The 18,759-nt window shown below is 40.4% G+C and overlaps 1 protein-coding gene and 1 long non-coding RNA gene across 2 annotated transcripts in view; both read right to left on the bottom strand.

Moving 5' to 3' along the window:
* The window catches only part of LOC144683608 (uncharacterized), a 559,012-nt gene that overhangs the window by 20,245 nt on the left and 520,008 nt on the right, over window positions 1-18,759 (bottom strand). The window lies entirely within an intron of this gene.
* n4bp2 (NEDD4 binding protein 2) overlaps window positions 1-18,759 on the bottom strand; it is a 97,711-nt gene that overhangs the window by 20,245 nt on the left and 58,707 nt on the right. Inside the window, exons 6-11 of the mRNA XM_078546540.1 lie at window positions 18,591-18,746; window positions 15,164-17,463; window positions 12,808-12,893; window positions 9,266-9,311; window positions 7,662-7,927; window positions 4,180-4,301 (exon numbers count right to left, since the gene is read on the bottom strand). Of these exons, the coding sequence (XP_078402666.1) occupies window positions 4,180-4,301; window positions 7,662-7,927; window positions 9,266-9,311; window positions 12,808-12,893; window positions 15,164-17,463; window positions 18,591-18,746 (2,976 nt within the window). The remainder of the gene's footprint in view (window positions 1-4,179; window positions 4,302-7,661; window positions 7,928-9,265; window positions 9,312-12,807; window positions 12,894-15,163; window positions 17,464-18,590; window positions 18,747-18,759) is intronic.

The raw sequence follows: 18,759 nt of genomic DNA, 5'->3' as shown, positions 1-18,759 counted from the left end.
AGGGGCAGGGACACCAGGGTTGCCTTGATCCAACAGTCCTTCAGCTTGGCTGCCAAATAAGAACTACCACCTCATGCCAGGACTGCCGCATCCATCATGGATCGCACAAATGACCCTTTACTTGGCCCCCAAGATACACTCAGTGCCTGTGCAATAAAGGATTGAGCCACACATGTCCAGCATTACTTACTGGCCTACCCAGCACCTACAAAATAAATTAAGCATACTCAAGCCAATAACACAAAAGCAAATGTAATTGTATGTTTGAACTCTCACAGTCTTGAACAGAAAGAAACCGGTGTTAGTAGTAACACCATTAAAAAAGAAAAAAGGGAGAACAAAAGATCACCCGTGAGCAGTCCCTCTTGTGCTTAAGGTGCTTTAAATTTACATTTACAGGTGCTACATCTAGGTGTTCCCCCCTTGCTGGCATCAGCATTAGGGACAACCTGATGACTCTGCTGTCCTGTTCCTTTGATGACCTTGGCGGTCGTCCTCTGGCCAGTAGAGCTTGTGCTGGCCCCGTCAGGGAGGGACCGGCCAGTGTAACGGCTGGTATCTCCCCAGTCACTGCAGCCTCATCAGATGTGAGTCACTGGCAGAAGGGCAGAGGAACTGCTGCCGTCATCCGGAGCGTCCTGAGAAAAGCCGGCAGAGATGACAGGCAGCTCATGCGCCTACGAGAGGTTGCTCTGGACCTCCCTGCTCACCACTGATGAACGGGCACCTCGCTGGGATACTGGGTGCCCCATCCATCTCACACACTGACACTGACCAGCTGAGGTCAGTGCCTGTGTCAGGGCTTGTAGGTCCAAGCGCAACCCCAAGAACCCCCAATTCTGTTCCTGAAGCAGTTTCTCCATGAGAGTCACCACTCTCTCCATGGAGGAGGCATTGCGCTCGGCTGTGAAGGTTAACGCAGTGCTCATGCTCTGCAGGGACTCCTCCACAACAGAGAACATGGCACGCATACCCCCAAGGATCTCCACCAGATCCTCCCGCACACCCCACTGGATGTCCAGCAATCTGCTGCCTAATGGACGACTCCAGAGGCCCACCATCAGCCTTCGAACGAGCATCATCCTGGTCCCCAGCAGTCCTCCGACTTCCAGCACCCTGGGCACACTCTTGCCTCCACTTGCACCTCAAGTGAGTGTGAAGTGCCCTCACCAATGTGCCCCGAGATACTATCCGCCGAACTAATGCCCACCGAGGTGCTGGTATCTGCACTGGGTCCTGCTTCAGAGAGTGATTGTGACGCAGGTGCTTGGGGAGCATGGTGGTCCTCCAGTATAAGTGTGGCCCTTCAGGGTCCAGAGAGCGAACGCCTGCTGGTGAACCTAAAAGGGAGGAGGAGGACATGACATTAGTTAAAGTCATCACACTGTCACTGTGCATGCCAGGCAACCTGGTGAGGCAATGGAGATCTGCATCATGGTGTCTTTCAATGATCAATGGGGCCTCCAGGTTCAAGGCTCACATCATTGAAGAGACTGCACTAGTATGGTTGCACAAGCTGAAATTCTCACCTCAGTGCACTGCACTCTTACCTTTGTCTGGCAACCCAGCCTCACCGTGGCCACTTGACCAAGGTGCATGGCGCCTCTCGAGCTCCAAGACCTCCTGCTCATAGCAGGAGAGGATGAGGAGGTGTGGGGGTCCTCCGCCAGTCCGCGACCTCTCAATACTGTTATGGATGTCTTCTACTGAAAGGACGGAGGAGCATTGATTAGTCCACTCTGTACCAGCAGCGCCACTGCAGCCTGGCCAACCTCAGCTGAGGAGCATCTTGCAGGACAGATCAGAGTCCTGGCCCTCGAGGCACAAGGCACTCAGTAAAGCAGTCAGGGCTCACCCCTTGGCCAACTTGGCACTCACACTCTAACATCCTTGAGCTTCATGGGGGGATAGCCAGCCCAAAACAATTGAACACATTGGTCCTTGCTGACATGGTACTCACCCTTCCTGAGCGCAGCAGGTCATTGAAGCGCTTCTGGCTTCTTCTGGCTGCTCACCCAGGCTGCCACCTCCTCCCATGCCCTCTTGGTGAGATGCTGTGGCCTCCTCCTCCCATCGCTGGGGACAAGGGTGAGCCTTCTGGCAGCTACCTCCTCCAGGAGGGCAGAGCGGCGCTCGTTGGAAAAACCATGTTTGTATCAAAGCCTTCAGACCAGCTGCTTTTACTCCAATTAAGACACACAAACACAATCACATTCCACTATTACTCTATTTTACAATAAATTCCAATAACATTATGAGAATTATTATACTTAATGACTGAGTTTATATAGCCCTCTGGGGTAGAGAATTCCAAAGATTCACAGCCCTCAAAGCAAAAAATATTTCTCATTTCGGTCCAAGGTGGCTTCCCACTTACTTTGAAATTGTGTCCCCTGATTCTAGGCTCTCCAACCAGGGGAAAAACATCTTACCTGCATAAACCCGGTCTATTCCTTTAAGTATTTTATAGGTTTCAATGAGATCGCCTCTTATTCTTTAAAACTCTAGAGAATACAGGCCCAGTTTCCTCAAACTCTCTCCATAGGACAGTCCCGCCATCCCGGGAACAAGACTGGTGAACCTTCGCTGCACTCCCTCTATGGCAATAATATCCTTCCTAAGCTAAGGGGACCAAAACAGCAACAGTACTCCAGGCGCAGTCTAAGCAAGGTTCTATATAATTGAAGCAAGGCTTCACTACTCCTGTACCCCTTTGTCCTTTTGTTCCTAACATCATTGTCAATCTCTCCTTTGCCCCTACCCATCACTGGCCTTCTATCCAGCTTCGCCTGCTCCATCCCCCTTAAACAGCATAAATTTCATCACATTTTTACTTCTCTTTAGCTCTGAAGAAGAATCATACGGACTTGAAACGTTAACTCTGTTTTTCTCTCCACAGATGCTATTAGACCTACTGAGCTTTTCTAGCATTTTCTGTTTTTGTTTCAGATTTCCAGCATCCACGGTATTTTCCTTTTACCCTAACATTTACTATGTTAGCTAGCATGAAGGCTGGGCAGTGAATGAGTTTTGTCAGCAATGAAATGGCAACGGCTTCAAGGGAATTATAAGTGGGCTCAGTAAGCTGAAATAGTCCATTAAGGGAGCTAAGAGAGAAACGAGAAAATGAAGCAGGTTTGGTTTGTTAGGCAAGGGAAAGGGAAAGACAGTGGGGGAGCAGCCAAGGATGAATAAATAATCAAAATGGGGGAGCGGTTAAGCAAATCGAAAGCTACAGAATATTGTAGCGAACGGAGAACCAAAAATTAGGCAATTGGGATTTTGAAAGTACAGTTGTACGTGACCTGGGGAAGTTTTAATCTTCAGGATCTGATGTAGAAGGGGACTGTGAATCTTGAGGGATACAAGGAAGCAGTTGAGATAGACTGGTCGGTGATCAATACCATACAGTGGCAGGATATGGCAAAGCCAAGAGCACTGAGGAAAGTTTATATGAAAGGAGAGGTTTAGAGAGGACAGGGAATTAGGTCATTCAGAGGGGGTAGAGCAAAGGGAGTAGAGATAGAGCTTGAAATCACACTTGCCACACACTATTAAATCAAGTTCACTTTTTTAAAAAATAGCACTGGATGAAACTCTGAAGACGAATCCTCCACTCTTTAGATCACAAGCTCAAAAGTGAAGTTCCATTCAGAAAATCCACAACCAGTCAAACATTAATGGAAATTCTGAATTCAGTAGAAAGCTTTTCACATTTCACTTGAAATCTAAATTAAAAAGAGCCGAGTCAATTTAAGAGTAAAAGTCTGTTAATTATAGATTACAAGTAAATTGCAAGATAAACATAACAATTCACAAGGAATTTGTTCACATTGCAAGGCTAAAAAAAACTCTGAATTTGTGTGTTCCAATTTATTGTGGACCATGAGATTGGTACTAAGTATTTATATTAGGTTTGGGATTTCAGCACCATACAAATAGTTACAGATCCAACATTAGACTTTAAAACTTTGGTAACCTGTGTTTTGGACTAGACAAGGGAAATGGATTTGAAGTAACAGAAAGTGGAAACTAAAGAATGCTGAATAAATCACTGAAGTTTTGAATATTTAAGATCAAGATATCAAGATTCAAAATATCCTGAAGGCATGACCTAATAACACCTAAAACGAAATTAACAATTACAATAACCACTATGAAATTTTGAATGAAACTCACTTGTTGTCTTTATACATATCCATGATAAAGTGCTTATCAATACCCGGAAACATCTCCAGGAGGCATTTTTCCTTCAACTTAGTTGCACAGTCTTTTTTGGATAAGAGAGATCTCATAATGGACTACATGAGATAAAGCAAATCAAAAGGTTTAACAATTATTCATTTAGTACTCATTTGATACACATTGCCAATAATGTAAACTTTAATGAAAAGTGGAATCCCATAATATGTAGTACATTGAATGTCAAAAGGGTTGGTACAACTTGCCCTTCTTCCTTCGCAACATAATCAAATCTCTTTTCAACTATCGTGAATGCATGATCAATTACTGAGAGCAAATCACTCAGGACCTTACATCATGTTTTATGTTTCTACTCAGTACACAAAAATATTAATTGCTCATATACAGTTCTGGTAGGTCTGCACACCATCACTCAAACTTGGAGGGAGATTATTAAACAACAGATTTCTCCTGCTGTTTTTCATGATGAATCAAAGATTCTGCTACTGCAAGGGAACAATGTTGCTGAGATATGGGAGGGGTGGGGGCACTTGGCTATGGAAAGCATTTGGGGAAGAAATTTTTAAGAGATCCCAACAGAAACAGGAATGTTTTTTGTATATATGTTTAATCAAAAAGATTATGGTCATGGAGATATTTGGGAAAGAAGGAAATATCTAAATAAAAGGTTAAATTGAATAGTTTTTGCCCTTTATTATAAAAAGTGACATCATAAAAAGATATTAAAAAGAAAAACATTGCTCTCCCTCCCATATACACGGGGAGATTTAAATGTAATATGTGTAATAGGAAGCACAACCAATTTGGACTTCATTTAAATACAGGAGGTGAGCTGCCAATGCTAATCATACTGCTTATAGGTAACTGGTTGTTTCGGAGTGGGGAGTGACAGACTAAAGTGGGTCTGTAGCAGCACCTAAAAGGGGAGGACTGGAAAGATCAAGGAAAGAGATCACTTCACTCAATATTAAGAAGTGACTGAGTATACCAAAGACAGCAAAAGCTATGGGTGCTGGCAATGCCCTAGCTTCAGTTTTGAAGACCTGCATATCAAGTGCTAGGAAAATGAGTACTGCTGAAAAAAGATACACTTTTTGTCTTGCACTCATCAGGACAATTCACAAGGAAATACCAATGTCAGGAAAAACAACATATTTATACTGTATGAGAAGAAAGTGCTGGTTGGTTGGCAGGTGGGCTTTGATTGGTCGGGGCGTTGCCATGACGATTGCACCAGTTGCTGGTGACTGGCAGTTAATTGTCAAGCACTGTTTGAAATTTAAACCAGGCAGCTTGGCTCTGGTTGGTCAAGACATTGCCATGGCGAATGCACCTGCGAATATTTTGTTTAGCTGAAACATGTGCAATGTGTGTACATGCTCTGTCTGCAACACACGTAAATGCACCACACTGCGAGACCAACTGACAATCTTAAATTAGTTGTCAGCGTAATTCTTGGCACACTGAGAACTATTTAGCAAATGTTGTCCAATTGTGGAATCACATTTAATTTTGGTCACTGTGATTTGAGTTTTGCAAGCACAGGTTGGTTGGGTATGGCCCTTACCTTGCCCGTTCCAAAAAGCAGAAGGGACATGCTATTTTATAAAATCCGCCAGTCTTTAGGACGTAAGGCTTACATACCCAGCATCACACTGGCACTGAAAGTCATATACCACATTACTAATTTGAGCGATTGAACATCTTTTTGGCATGATGGCAGCATCCTGTTAGTAGCAAATACCGCTCGTGTTGCTACTGCATAGTAGCAGCGTGAAACAGTTAGCTTCCCCTGTTGCTCAAATATCTGAGATACCTTGCCCTTCTCTGTCTCAGAGATAGACTGGGCACTTTTTAACGGTTGAAAGTGACGGCCTTCGGCCTGTTCAGGAGTTTGTATGATGTACCGTGTGAAATGATTTGATCAGGACAGCCATTATCTCACAGGATGCTTCTAATGCACCCTATTTCAGCATCAAGCTTGCCCAGTGAGCAAATGGCTTGGACCCTATTTACAAGGTTGCCGATAAGGCCAATCTTATAACGCATGGAACTGAGAGAATTGCCAGAAAGGGCGTGCAGGGAAGGTTCACCAGACTGATACCTGGGAAGGCAGGGTGTCGTATGAGGAGAGATTGAGTTGACTAGGCCTGTATTCACTAGAGTTTAGAAGAATGAGAGGGGATCTCATTGAAATGTATAAAATTCTGACAGGGCTGGGCAGACTTGGTGGAGGATGATGTTTCCCTTGGCTGGGGTGGGGTTTTAGGGGTCACAGTCTCAGGATACGGTTAGACCTTTAAGGGCTGAGATGAGGAGAAATTTCTTCATTCAGACGGTGTTGAACATGTGGAATTTTCAACCACAGAAGGTTGTGCAGGCCAAGTCGCTGAATATATTTAAGGAGGAAATAGATTTCTAGACACTAAAGGAGCCAAGGGGTATGGGGAAAGAGCGGGAGTATGGTGTTGAGGTACCATGATCATACTGAATGGCGGAGCAGGATAAAAGTGCCAAATGGCCTACTCCTGCTCCTATTTTCTATGTTTCTATGTAATAATCCCAACGCGTACACTTACCAGTGAAGGTAGGCTTGCGGTAGACTGTGATGGTGAACCCCTTGGCAGATTTCTCAACTAGTATGTCAAGGAAAGGGAGTTCATATGACTGCTACATTTCAAAGGTGAATTTGAGCACAGGGTGGAGCACATTAAGATATGCAAGGAAAAGATTACATGTAGCTGCAGCTTTAAATATAACATACGTATCATCCACATATTGGAAATATGCAAGGGGTAGGAGGTTGGGTGTCATTCCATCAAAGACATGTTTCTCATGGAGGTTGGGTGTAGAATAAAATAGAAATGGTATAGAAACATCCCCCTCTTTCATACTCATGTCACTCCACAAATAAGTCTTCGAAAAGCTTCGACAAAAAGTCTGTTTTTCAGCAATACTCAAGTTCTGTATTACCAAAAGGCCACTTGCCAGAAAAATGTAAAGAGCATTACAAGCAGCCAGGAATTTAAATTAAAGGAGCTTTTAGAGCTTAAAAAGCTGAAAAATGAGTAGAGAAAGTAATTGCTGGACCTGGCCAATCTCCCATCTTTTGGGGTGGTTGCTATTGTCATAGTTATACCAGAACAACTTAGATTAGGTAGTGGCAAGCTTTAGTGTGCATTATACTTAACACCTTGTACCTCTGCAGTTTAGTAGTGCAGCTTTTACACATAATATCAACTGCTTATTTCTGAAGGCCAAAAAGGTGCTCTGACATGACAGAATCTGAAACTAAATTCAGACAACTTTAAAACAAGTCTCATATTCCTAAATCAATGTATAATATTAATCGAAGTTATAAACGCAGCTCTTCTCTGCTGCTCAATATCCCCAACTGTAAGTAGCAAAAAGAATAAACCTAATAAACTAACTAAATAAGAATGCAGACGTACACATACCTGGTTTTGTTTTGTCTGAAACTCCACCTCCTCAGACATGATATCCCTTAATGACACGCTAGTAACCCGAGCGTTCCAATGGTCCATAAACGGAAAGCCTTCCACCACATGTGTCTTGGCAGTCAACGCAGCAGATAAAGGGACAGGTTTCATACCATCCTTTTTCTTTGGCTTTTTCTCATCACATTTCAAACTAGAAACAACCTCCTCTTCCTCCTCCACGTCATGCTCAAGCTCCCACCTTAAATTCTCAGATAAATTGCCACCTAAAAGGGAAACGTCACAATTTTTGTAGCTTCTAATTCACATTAAACATACAATATAATATAGAATTCTGAAACTTATCACAAGGAATGTGACCTGGAACTGTCTCTCATGAAGTTTTGATGTGGGACAGAAGGTTCACACCCATGTCACTCCACAAATAAGTACCTAATCCTTGCTCTGCTGCTGTAAGGACAGCAAATTTGAAATCAGGCACCATCTCACAAGTGGAGGACATAGTCAGTCAGATGACACTTCCATCCAGTGTCATGCTTACTTTTCCTTCTAACCAATTTCACTGCAGGAGCCAAGTATCTACTCAAGTATGTGCCACAGGACAACCCAAAAATGAGGGAGTGAGTCACCAAGAACTTAAAAACATTGGGCAGGATTTCTTGGATGGCAGGGGCTTCCCACCCTGCCACCCAAAGAGTTGATGGGGACTGTTTCCCTGCCGATACCGGCTGACCACAACCATTTAATGTTCAGCATTAATTGGTTAAGGTCAAGACTTCCACCTACATCTGCATAGTTTCCCTTTGACTCTCACCATACTCAATTTTGCAAAGGCTGCTCGGTGCCAAACACAGTAGAATGCTGCCTTAATGTCAATAGCAGCTACTTTCTTCTATCCTCTCGCAATTAGGTCCTATATTCACATTTAGAATCAACTAGTCCAACCAGAACACGAAAAACCTTCCAAGTCTATTGGCACTCATCAAGCAGAGGCGATTTCACTGGCTTGGGCACGTTCGCAGGATAGAAGACAGATGGACACAAGGATTTTCTGTATGGCAAGGTAGCTGGAGCCAGACAACCAGTAGGACACCCAAAGCTGGTTACAGGAGCTTGGCAACAGCTGTCAAAACAAAAAAAAAACCCCAAACAACACTTGATAGCCAATGCATATACAGCACCTGAGGTAGAACCTGCCTCTCATGCTCGATCTCTTCAACCATCAATAAGTGCACCATATGAAACTACCCCATTCCCAATGGATTTGACTTGCTGCATGTCCATCACCTTATGCAGATGGAAGGATGACAACCAGGAGGAACAGCATATACATGCAATGCTAAGCGAGAGGAGTGGTGGGCTCCTGAAGGCATGAGTGAATTAGCTCCTACATCAATTCATGGTCATGTTTCTGGTGCTAATCCACAAATTACCAGATCTATTGAATAGAATTTCAATTTGCAATAATTAGATTTGAAGTACAATCCAAGTCGCTAGCCCAAGTATCAGAACCACTACAATATTCTTCCTCCTCTTCCTTACTTATGGTGTGTGACCTTCACTTTCACTGGGTTTTCAGTCAAGGCATTAACAATATTTATTACCTTCCAAAAGGAGCTGGTATGACAGAGATTCTTGTTTTTTTCGTTCCTGGAGAAGAAAATAGGATACATCCAAGAAAGATAAACTGATCAAATAATTATTTACAAGGTAACATAATACCTTTAAAATTACACATAACTGTACAACATTATATAAGCCTGAAATAAGAAAATAAAAACATAAGAAATAAGAGGAGTAGGCCATACAGCCTCTCTATATTTGTTTTGTTATTTAATAAGATCATGGTTGATCCTCAGCCACAGCTCCACTTCCCTGTGAAGCTGGGGCCACTGTGAAGTTACCTGTGGGAGTGGTGTACAGGCCCCTAATTGCAACTACATGGTAGGACAGAGTATAAAAAGAGATAATGGGAGTTTGTCAGAAAGGTACAGCAATAATCATGGGGGATTTCAATCTACATACAGACTAGAAAAATCAGATGGGCAAAAGTAGCGCAGATGAGGAATTCACAAAACGTTTTCGGGATAGTTTCTAAGAACAGCACGTTCTGGAGCCAACCAGAGAGCAGGCTATCCTAGACCTGGTATTGAGCAATGAGATAGGATTAATTGATAACCACATGTTGAAGGCACCCCTAGGTAGCTGCGATCATAATATGATTGAATTTTACATTCATTGAGGAAGAAACAAGTGCATCCAAGATTAGCATTTTAAACTTTAAAAAGCGCAATTATGAGTGCATGAAAGCAGAGTTAGCTGAAGTGAACTGGCAAATGAGGTTAAAATGATAGGTCAATAGAGGCTCAGTGGCAGACATTTAAAGGGGTATTTCAGAATACACAGAATATATACATTCCAATGAGAAAGAAAAATTCCAAGGGGAGGGCCCACCATCCGTGGTTAACTAAAAAAGTTAAAGACAGTATCAAGCTTAAAGAAAAAGCATATAACTATGCAGATCAGAAGTTTGGAAAGCATATGAAGAACAGCAAAGAATAACAAAAAGGCTAATAAGGAGGAAAAAATTAAAGTACGAGAGAAAGCTAGCTAGCAACATAAAGACGGATACTAAGAGTTTCTACACATATTTAAAAAAGGAGAGAGTTAACAAAGTGAGCGTTGGTCCTGTAGAAAGTGCATCTGGGGAATTGATAATGGAAAGTAGAGAAATGGTGGATGAATTAAACAGGTATTTTTGCCTTGTTCTTCACAATAGAAGGCAGAAGTGACGTCCCAGGAATAGCTGTAAATCATGAAATGGAAGTGAAGGAGGAATTTACAATCACCAGGAAAGTGATATTGAACAAATTGTTGGGGCTGTGGGCTGACAAATCCCCAGGTCCAGATGGACTTCACCCCAAGGTCTTGAAAGAAATGGCTAGGGAGATAGTTGATGCATTGATTTTAATTTTTCAAAATTCCCCAGATTCAGGGAAGGTTTCATTAGATTGGAAAATAGCAAAGGTTTATTCAAAAAGGGAGGGAGACAGAAAGCAGGAAATTACAGGCCAGTTAGCATATCATCTGTCATAGGGAAAATGTCAGAAGCTATTATTAAAGATATTATAGCAGGGCACTTAGAAAAATTCAAAGGCGATCAGGCAGAGTCAGCATGGTTTTGTGAAAGGGAAATCATGTTTAACCAATTTACTGGAGCTCTTTGAAGGAGTCACTTGTGCTGTGGGTAAAGGGATGTTCTGTATCAAATGCCTTCTGGAAATCTAAGTAAAGTGCCACATCAAAGGTTATTGCAGAAAATAAAAGCTCATGGTGTAGGGGGTAACATCGTGGTATAGATAGAAGGTTGGCTAGCTAACAGGCAGCAGGGAGTTGGCATAAATGGATCTTTTTCTGGTTGGCAGGATGTGATGAGTGGAGTGCCACAGGGATCTGTGCTGGGGCCTCAACTTTTTACAATTTATATAAATGACTTGGATGAAGGGACCAAATGGATGGTTGCTAAATTTGCTGACGACACAAAGATAGGTAGGAAAGTAAATTGTGAAGAGGACATAAGGAGGCTACATGGGGGCATAGATTGGTTAAGTGAGTGGGAAAAGATCTGGCAAATGGAGCATAATGTGGGCGAATGTGAAATTGCTCATTTTGGCAGGAAGAATAAAAAAGATTTTCTAAATGGTGAGAGATTGCAGAGCTCTGAGAATCAGACAAATCTGGGAGGCCTAGTGCATGAATCACAAAAGGCTAGTATGCAGATACAGCAAGTTATTAGGAAAGCTAATAGGATGTTATTACTTATTGTGAGGGGAATTGATTACAAAGATAGGGAAGTTATGCTTCAGTTGTACAGGGTACTGGTGAGACCACATCTGAAGTAGTGTGTACAGTACTGGTCTCCTTATTTAAGGAAAGATGTAAATACATTGAAAGCAGTTCAGAGAAGGTTTACTAGGCTAATACCAGGGATGGGAGGGTTGGCTTATGAGGAAAGATTGGATAGGTTAGCCATGCATCCATTGGAATTTAGAAGAGTAAGAGGCAACTTGATTGAAACCTTTAAAATCCTGAGGGCTCTTGACGGGGTGCATGTGGAGAGGATGTTTCTTCTTGTGGGAGAATCTAGAGCTAGGGGCCACTGTTTAAAAATAAGGGGGCGCTCAATTAAGAGAGAAATGAGGAGAAATTTTTTCTCTCATAGGGTTGAATATCTTTGGAACACTTCCTCAATAGGCGGCAGAAGCAGAGTCTTTGAATATTTTTAAGGAAGAGTTAGATAGATTCTTGATTAACAAGGAGGTGAAAGGTTATTAGGGGTAGGCCGGAATGTTTGTTCAGGTTACAATCAGATCAGCCATGGTCTTATTGAATGGCAGAGCAGGCTCGAGGGGCCAAGTGGCCTACTCTTGCTCCTAATTCGTATATTCGTATCCCCATATACCTTGATGTCGAATTATGCTTTCATTGTACAGCACTTAGTTTTATCAATTTTCTCACTGGCTTTCACAAATTATTTTAATTTTATGTTTAAAAGGAGGCTCTTTTTTTAAATAATTTTAGTTGCAGAATATTTTAAGAACTTCATGTTGAAAGCTGCATCTTTAAAGAAAGATCACAGAATGAGAAAGCAAAAAGATTTCCTAATTTACTGCCACTTCTCAACACCACTCTAAGTTACTTGAAGTGACAAAACATTGCAGCAAAATAGAATCCGTTCCGCTTACTGCATCCATCAGCAAAATAGTAACCCCTACAGCAGCTTAATGACTGTTAATATCTTATTCTTTAATTTATATTGCACATTATCTTTTGAAGATTGTTGGCAGTACAATCTTAATATTAATGAAAATAGTTTTGGAATGTGTAAATCAAATGGTTAAAAATTATATTGCTAAGATGCAAGGCTACTTAACAGAGGGTTCCCGATTACCATAATAAGAATAAAAAGTCGTTCATACTCTCAAACACAGATCCACTCTTCCTGTTAGCCTGCACCACCTGTTCACGCAAAATACACCACACTGAAATACCAATCACAATGAATAATCAACACATGCCTGAAGGGCTTCCAAACTCTGGAGTATAGACTCCAGGTAAGACTATGGTGAAGAAAAGTTGTACGAACCAATATGGTTTCCTTCCACTTCTGATGAATACTTTTTGCCAAATGTGGATCCATCTGGACAACACATTCCTCTGGAGTCAAATAATCTGAGGAAGCAGTCATGGTCATAGTTGGGTAAATGATAAAGAGCAACAAAATAACCAATGCCCATGACTACACATTTTGGGAAGAATAAAGAGCATTTGGAAAACAGGATATTTATTGTAGATAATTTTTAAAAGATGTTTTTAAAATTTCTACCCATTTCTTAAGTGAGTTCATGAAATTCAGGAAAACACTCAAGGAAATATTGCACAGATTACAACTCTGTTCAGGGGATTGCAACTAACCAGGTTGTTCTGCAATCTGCCACAACCTTCAAATATTTCTGATGATTTTCTTTAAATGCTGGATTGAAACTATTTACATAAAAATATCTGAGCAGTTTGTACAAATATATAATTTCCTTTATAAGGTAAAGTAGCTTTGAAAGACAATCGTGCTTAGAGTCCCCTTGAAAAGTTTCTACCTTCTGTTGTGAAAATTTAGTTCGTAATTCATATGCTTTAGAATAAAGCTTTAATTCCTAAAACTAAAAGTTATAACTGTAGAAAATGGGAGCATCTGGTTGAGTAACAGATAAGCATCTCTGAAGTAAATGCAATTCAAACAAGCTTGGATCTATTCACAGTTAAAAGCTAACTTGCATTGTCTTACAAGGTCAGAGTTGATAGTTGGAAAAAACTTGAACAATGAATGGTCCATCTCTAAGCTTATAATGGAGCCAGGGAATCTGGAGAGAGGGCAATTACATCAATTAAAAATATAAATTATTCATATGGGTTACATAATCAAAGAGCTATATTGAAGGTAAAATAATTTGTTTGCATTTCTGGTTGAATCATCCCACAGAGATGGTAATTCCAGGTGGAACCTTGGTTAGAAGGTTCTTTTAATTTATCTTTGTGCTTGTTGACAGAAGCAGGCAGTTCAGTTTGGATTTCGTGAAGGAAAGGCAACTGGTAGAGTTGCTCTAGCTTGCAGCTAATGGAAGAAATCTACAGTGGTCCTCACAGAACCTTGTGGCAGACAGTCAGCTTGAATAGTTAGCTTGAAAAGAGTTAGACAGAAGCTGTGGGAGCAGACTGGGGGGAAAATAGTCCATGTATGTCCAAAGCGAGGATAAGGAGTTGAAGAGTCCACAGTCGTAATGTCTTTAAAGAAAATTGGAGGATCGTTTAGCCAAAAGCTAACAGAAAGATCCCAATATAACTTGTACCTTGAGGAATAGCTGGAATACTAAAGAGATGTAAAGTAAATTCCGGAGGGCTGTGGGATACCTTTTAGGTTGGTCCTAGGAAAAATGAATGAGCCATCGGTATTTTGTAAAATAAGAGAACTCTTGGGCGGGGGAAGTAAACAGTAGAACTGAGTTTAGCTATCATATTAAGTTAATGGTGCTTACTTCGTTTAATTCTTTTTGATATACAATAAGTTTATTTTTGTTTAAAAACGTGAAATTTTGTGGTGTAGTCTTGTGGCGTAGTTCTGTCGGTTAATTGCTGGATGTTCAGATTTCTTCTTCAAACCTCAATAATCCCTAACAGGATTGTAACACTTATTAGAATTCTTTGGCCTGCCCATTATTGTCAATGGAGGGAACATAAAGATATAGGCGATGTACTAGAGAACAGTGAGAAGGATAAAAATAAGTGCTATAGAACAGAGTTATGTACAAAATGCAAATACATTTTTCTCGAGTTAGGATAAGTAGTAGCATTCGGTGAAGTTAGGTATCAAGAGGAAGGGGAGGGGCGGAAAAGGAACACAAGAGGAATCCAAGACCACACATGGACTCTGAATGATAGGCCAAGGGACTTCTTTAGTTCCAGCTATTATGCTCTTGTATTTAAGGCATGAAATTATTTGAAAACACGAACGGTCCCATTACTTATTTTATAAATAAGATTTTCAGTGAGACTAGTGGCAAAAACAGCTTGCACTTTGAAAACATTAGCATTTATATTTGCGAGTATCAAGAGAAAATAGATTAGAAACATGTTTGAATGTTACACAGCTTGTAAATCAGGACATATACTGCCAAAGAAAGTTAATTTAAGCACCAAGTTAGACAGAAAGTTGAAAATGTAATGTTTCATTAACTTTGGCAGAATATTTTCCAATAAGGTTCTGCTGTACTGTAAGATTTTTTTTTGGATGTTTGTTTAAAGATCATGCACAGCAGAACTGTCTTTGAACTCTACAGACACACATATGGATGTAGTCTTCAGAGTATTTGACTTCTTCCTTGAAGTCTAAATATAAACTAAAGTAAGTAAATTAATCAGCAGAAGAGTTAACTTAGACCCTCGCTTACCTGGATCAAGGCCGACTGATCCAAACAGGTCAATAAGTTGAATTGCCAGTTCTGGTGGCAAGTACAATTCCAAAGTTTGAATCTGCATTGGGTCAGAGTAAAATCCTAAACCGTCTTGATCTGTACTTTCACCTTGCCTGGTCTTCACTTCATTTTCATTTTCCTTCTGTGCTGAAATTTTTACTGTGTTGCAGCTGGACTGATTCTCATTTACATTTTCTGTAAAGGAATTAAGTTCTGGCTTCGATATTAAGGTGGTCTCATTTATGTCCGTATATTCAGACAAACCCACGTTTGTTTTTTTTAATATCTTGACATTTGAAGCATCAGATATGTCACCTTCTATGCACGTCGCATTATTATTTAACAAATTGTTTATAGGCATTGAATCATTGCATTCTCTTCCTACATCAAAATCCTTACTTGAATTAGTAAACTGTTCACAATCAATGTCACATGCTGGACTTGCATCACTTGTTTCTGTCATCTCTTCAGCCATAATTACAGGCTCTATAGCAATGTCAGGTGATGGCTTTATGTCTCCACGTTCAAGGTAAGACACCAGATGTTCCATTTCATCCTCTATTTTCCTCGCTGATGATTGACTATTTATCTCTGTTGTAGCTTTAATGGCACTAGACAACTGGTTTTCTACAGATGTAAATCTGTCATTTTGTGACTGTTCGCCTAAGTCTACTTTCTCCATTTGTGGTGTTTGGCTCACTTGTGCAGTACTGCTAGTTACAGGTTTATTGCATGCAACTGATGGTTGGTGCACTGGATCTTCATCTGAAAACTTCACGCCAGAGTCAAGCAGTAAATTGGTTGCCCATTCTACATCTTTGTTACATTTTTCATATAAATCGCTCAGATCTTCAAAAGGAACAGATTTAAAACAATCACTGAGTCTCTGCAAATTCTCCTCTTTATTAACAAAGGCATTTTCATTTACAAATGTGCTTTTATCATGCACAAGTCTATCGGGCACTGATTCCTTAGGAATTACAGATTTTGGTAATGCATCCGTTAGTTTAAATCCATCTATAGTTCCTGTCAATATTTTAAACTCAGTAAAACTAGCTTTTTGATTCTCGATTTTCCATAATAGAGCAAAATCTTCAGGTGCTGTTTGCGTTGAGTTATCCTGTCCTGAATTGTCTGGAACTATAATAGAGTTTTCTATCTGATCAGTGATCAAGGGGACAGGTTCCAGAAGTTCTGCAGAGATTGGGCTGCTACCATTGAATGTTAGTGCCAGTTTGCAGGATTTTCCTACTCTCCTGTTCTGCCAAGATTTTTTATTTATGGGCTTTTCAGATAATGCTTCTGAACTTTGCTCTTCAAAAGTTTCTAGACTTTTAAGTTGATCACAGTTTTCAGAATTTCTTTCTGAAATAGAGTTTTTAGCAGTTGAAGATGGTACATAAAGATCAGCAAAACTATCTTTAGAAGCTTCAGAGCTGTTTGTTTCTGGAGACATTTCTACATTATTCTGTTCAACAGAATAGCCAGCAGCTTCTATTAATGAATCACTTGGAATGGCAGGTTCCAAGATATTGGATTGATTTAGATTATCCTTATTTTTGATGCTTTGTTCTAATGTTTTTCTGGTTCTCCTTTTCCTCTGATCTTGAGGTTTCAATGTTTCTGCTACTGGCCAATCTCCAACAAAATTCAAGAATTCTGGTTCAACGTTCTGATTAGATTGTTCTACAGCTTGCAGGTCTTTTGTGATCAAAATGTTTTCTCCAGATTGGTCATCTTCAACTGTTAGTTTTGGAGTTTCTTCTTTTTCTAAAGCATTATTTGTAATATTGGCACCTTGCCGTTTTCCTCTCCTAATTCTCTGACCAATAGATGTACTAAATGCAGTTGGTAAATCATCACATAGCATTAAATCATTTTCTGTTGCTTCAACCTCAGATTCAATAGTTCTCATACTGATTACTTTCCTTGTCTCATCTTCAATTTCGGAGTGAGATGCTGAATTATAATTACTGGCATTTGACTCACAGTCAACAGTCTGATCTATTTTTTGTACATTTTCTCCATTTAGCAATTTTGAAAGTATAGCATTATTGCCAGTGTCATGTCCAGTTCCACATTTTCTGCTTTCACTGGAGAAATCTGAAGGTGGTCTGAAGCATTGCTCCAAGTTATCAGGGAATACTATGTTTGTTTTGATAATTGAAGGGTCTTCTGTACTTGGAGGCATCAGGGAGTAAGGTAAACCTTGGCCATCTGAAGAAGCGGATGGTCCTGCTGCCACAGTCACATGATGCATGTCTGCATTCATTGCTCTACACAAATCCAAAAACAAATATATGTTTGATCTTAAAGTAAGTTCAAAATGAGATATTCCAGGGTTTAAGTAAATGCTGTAAGCTGGTTAACAAATTTGGAACATGACTCATCATTAATGGTAATAAATTTATGAAGCCTATACTGTACATTTAACCTTTGGTGCTTAAAAACAATTTTCTAAAAGACAGATTACGTCCTTACTGACCAGTCTTTGCCATAACAGTCAGATTATGTCCCAGCAGCACAGAATTGTTTCCCAAAACCTACATGTATGCTATCTTTTAAAATCTTTTTACAGCTCATGGAATTTCCCCTTTTGCACAATAAGACCATGAAGCTGAAGGAAGGAAACAAAAGAATGCCGTCACCTCCCATTCAGCATCCTATCCCCCATCCAATCTACCTCTATCTCTTCTGAATTGGCAAGCAAAGATTTTGATGATTAAAAACAAGCACACAAAAATAGGTGAATTCTCATCTGAAGTGTACAAGTGAATAAGTGAGAACACAAACTAATACAGGTCTAACTCCTTGACACAGAACTGAATCCAACTGCCATTTGCAGCAAACCAGGAATGTCCAAAGCCAGATACCATGGCTGCAATAAACGTAGTCTCCTGCAATCTCACCATATTCCAAGGTATGGTGCTCATTACACCTACCTTGAAATAATCATAGGATTAAGGGCACCCTGCAGGGGTTGAATTTTGAAGCATGACACTAAATCAACTGACCTATTCAACAATATGCTGCCATAATTTCTTAGAAGGCAGCTTGCATTGGTAAGATTCTGCACTTATTCGAATAGAAGTCATTGTTCTGGATGCTTACCCAGATGCAATGTGCCCAGATCACCAATGGTAGCAAAAATAGCCTAAAGTTTTGACATATTAAAATTCCTCCTGCTCCATATAACTCAGATACTGAGGGATGTTTAAACCAAATTATCACCATCTACAAGAAAAAATTCCATTTTCCATTTTCTCATTTTTTTGCAGAATAGCTCAGTACACAAGATAGGAAGGAAAAAAACCCATCTCACTTGCTAATTCAGCATTCTCTAGAACATAAAAACTCAAATCATACTGATATATTTTAGTACATGTTACCTGAGAGCACTTACCCAATTTCTGCACGCTCAGCGGGATACAGTTCTACAGCTTTTGTTTCAGGGAATTTAGGTTCCGACGACCGCATTATAGTGCTGACTGTAACATGACGCTCATAATGCTCTAAAATTACTTTAATTTTCTCCTTTGACACGCCATGAATATTAAGTCTAAGGACAAATA

The sequence above is a fragment of the Cetorhinus maximus genome, chromosome 1, assembly GCF_964194155.1.
Source record: "Cetorhinus maximus chromosome 1, sCetMax3.hap1.1, whole genome shotgun sequence".
Lineage (NCBI taxonomy): Eukaryota > Metazoa > Chordata > Chondrichthyes > Lamniformes > Cetorhinidae > Cetorhinus > Cetorhinus maximus.
This window is presented reverse-complemented; position numbering and strand designations above follow the sequence as displayed.